This window comes from Anneissia japonica, unplaced genomic scaffold (genome assembly GCF_011630105.1).
Source record: "Anneissia japonica isolate Jap-2015-1 unplaced genomic scaffold, ASM1163010v1 scaffold5330_len1712360_cov203, whole genome shotgun sequence".
NCBI lineage: Eukaryota > Metazoa > Echinodermata > Crinoidea > Comatulida > Comatulidae > Anneissia > Anneissia japonica.
The window spans coordinates 1471515-1473528 of record NW_022711894.1 but is presented as its reverse complement, the minus strand read 5'-3'; the positions used below and the strand labels follow the sequence as shown (position 1 = coordinate 1473528).

At 34.1% G+C, this 2014-nt stretch overlaps 1 protein-coding gene across 2 annotated transcripts in view; it reads left to right on the top strand.

Moving 5' to 3' along the window:
* Positions 1–2014, top strand: part of LOC117107666 (cytochrome P450 2J5-like) — a 9187-nt gene that overhangs the window by 5330 nt on the left and 1843 nt on the right. For both annotated transcript variants that reach the window (XM_033249389.1, XM_033249388.1), the window contains one exon: positions 1515–1657. In XM_033249389.1, the coding sequence (XP_033105280.1) occupies positions 1515–1657 (143 nt within the window). The remainder of the gene's footprint in view (positions 1–1514; positions 1658–2014) is intronic.

Sequence of the window (2014 nt, the reverse complement as noted above, 5' to 3'; positions counted from 1 at the left end):
ACCGTAATTTGGGTAGTCATCTTTGTGGTTCATCATGCAATACATGCTCCTTGCTTGATTCTACACAATCATTCAAGAGCAACCAAACAAACCACATATTTCGGATAAAGCAATCAATTAATTGCCTCACCAAAAATGTCATTTATCTCATATATTGTATACAATATATTTGTGGTAAACAATATGTCGGAGAAACAAAAAACACTCTCCGTATGAGAATGACACAACATAGATCAGCTATCAGGACATCTAAGCTTGATCAACCAGTAGCCGAACATTTCAATTTAGCTGGTCATTCAATTTCAAATTTCAGAGTGATTGCAATTGACCATAATGCCAGTTGGAGCGACAAAAATCGCAAAGATAAAGAAAATCACTGGGAACTTTTACTTAAAACAACCACACCATTTGGACTCAATATTAGGAACGTTCACACAGTACACTAAATTAAACCAATGCCATTTCAATTTATTCTGGATAAATCATTTGGCTTATTCATTGAGGCTTGCCTCTAAAGTTTAGTTTTGGCCTTCCTGTTTACTTGTTTAGGCTGTTTATTCTAATCTCACCCAGCCTATTGTTTCCAATCATGCTTGCATGAAATTCTCACTTTATACCATCTAGCTTTTTCTACCCTCACTCACTCGCTACTGAGGAAGGACTAGTGTTGTCCGAAAGCTCTGGTTCTATTTCTGGCTGTTTACGTACGTTTACTTTTTAGCTGTTGCTTATCATTTTTGTATCTCTACTGAGATCCAGCCATTGTTTCCCACAGCATTGTTTTTTTTCAGTATTTTGCCTTTTAATCTATATATATATATATATATATATATATATAAACAAGTCTTTAATGGAGTGGGTACGGTAGCCTAATTGTACTCCTACTGTAGAGCTAAAACACACTTTGACATTTAAAAAGAAAGTCAAATATTACCACCGAGCACTGAGAGACTGAAAATGAATACGGGATAGGAAGAAGAGCAACGACATGAATTATGCATTATATGTGAATTTCAAATCAAACAGCGTCCAAGTGGAAAAATAATTAAAGGAAAATACTAAGAAGTTTTGAAGATATCTAATTAATAAGAGTATATTACTGTAATAATTGGTAAGTAAAATGTAAAGTTTCCAGGAACGTAGGCCTATATCCAGTAGGTGGGGTGTTGCGAAGGGTGTGTATGCACCTAACTAAATTTGATAAGGTCCACATGTCTAAGACAGTCGAGAATGTACTTAGTATAAATTTATGATTTTCTGTGATTTATATAATCTTAAAAGTTTACATTTATACCAGCAATCTACTCAGTCTGTCGTGATTCGGAAAAACGCAATTTATCAATTTTTGAGGTTAAATTAATTAAATGTGAATTAAATTAATGGCGCTTTGTAAATTATTATTATTATTATTATTATTATTATTATTATTATTATTAATCATCCTGATTCTACGATAAGATGTTTGCAATATACTTCATGTTACCTTATATAATGCCATGATATATCTATTTCAGGTATATTCGATCTTCTCTATGGTGATAAATGGCAAACACAGCGCCAATTTGCAGTCCGTACCCTCCGTGATTTCGGTTTTGGAAAACGAAGTATGGAACACCAAATAGCAGAAGAAGTAAAAACCATGATTTCCACGTTAAAGGTATTAACAGTAGTTGCCACTCAACAATTAGTATAATTATATCTGAAAGTCACCAGACGCTTTGATATGTACAAGTGAATAAAAAAATAATACCAGAGCTAAAATAGGAACATGATGTTATAATCGTATCAGGCATAGCCCTTCAACGAAAAGTTCCTATTTAATTCAGTTGTATGAACAAAATGTTTCTGGCGGGATAGGAACCCACAACCTCGCGCTGAGGTTTTGGTTCCTATCCATTAGACCACCGAGACCTATAGGATATGCGTGTAGATTTAAACCCCAGGTATTTTTTCTCATACAACTGACTGAAACGCTCACACATAGTGGAGCTGTAGATAAGCTAGAAAAGCTTAA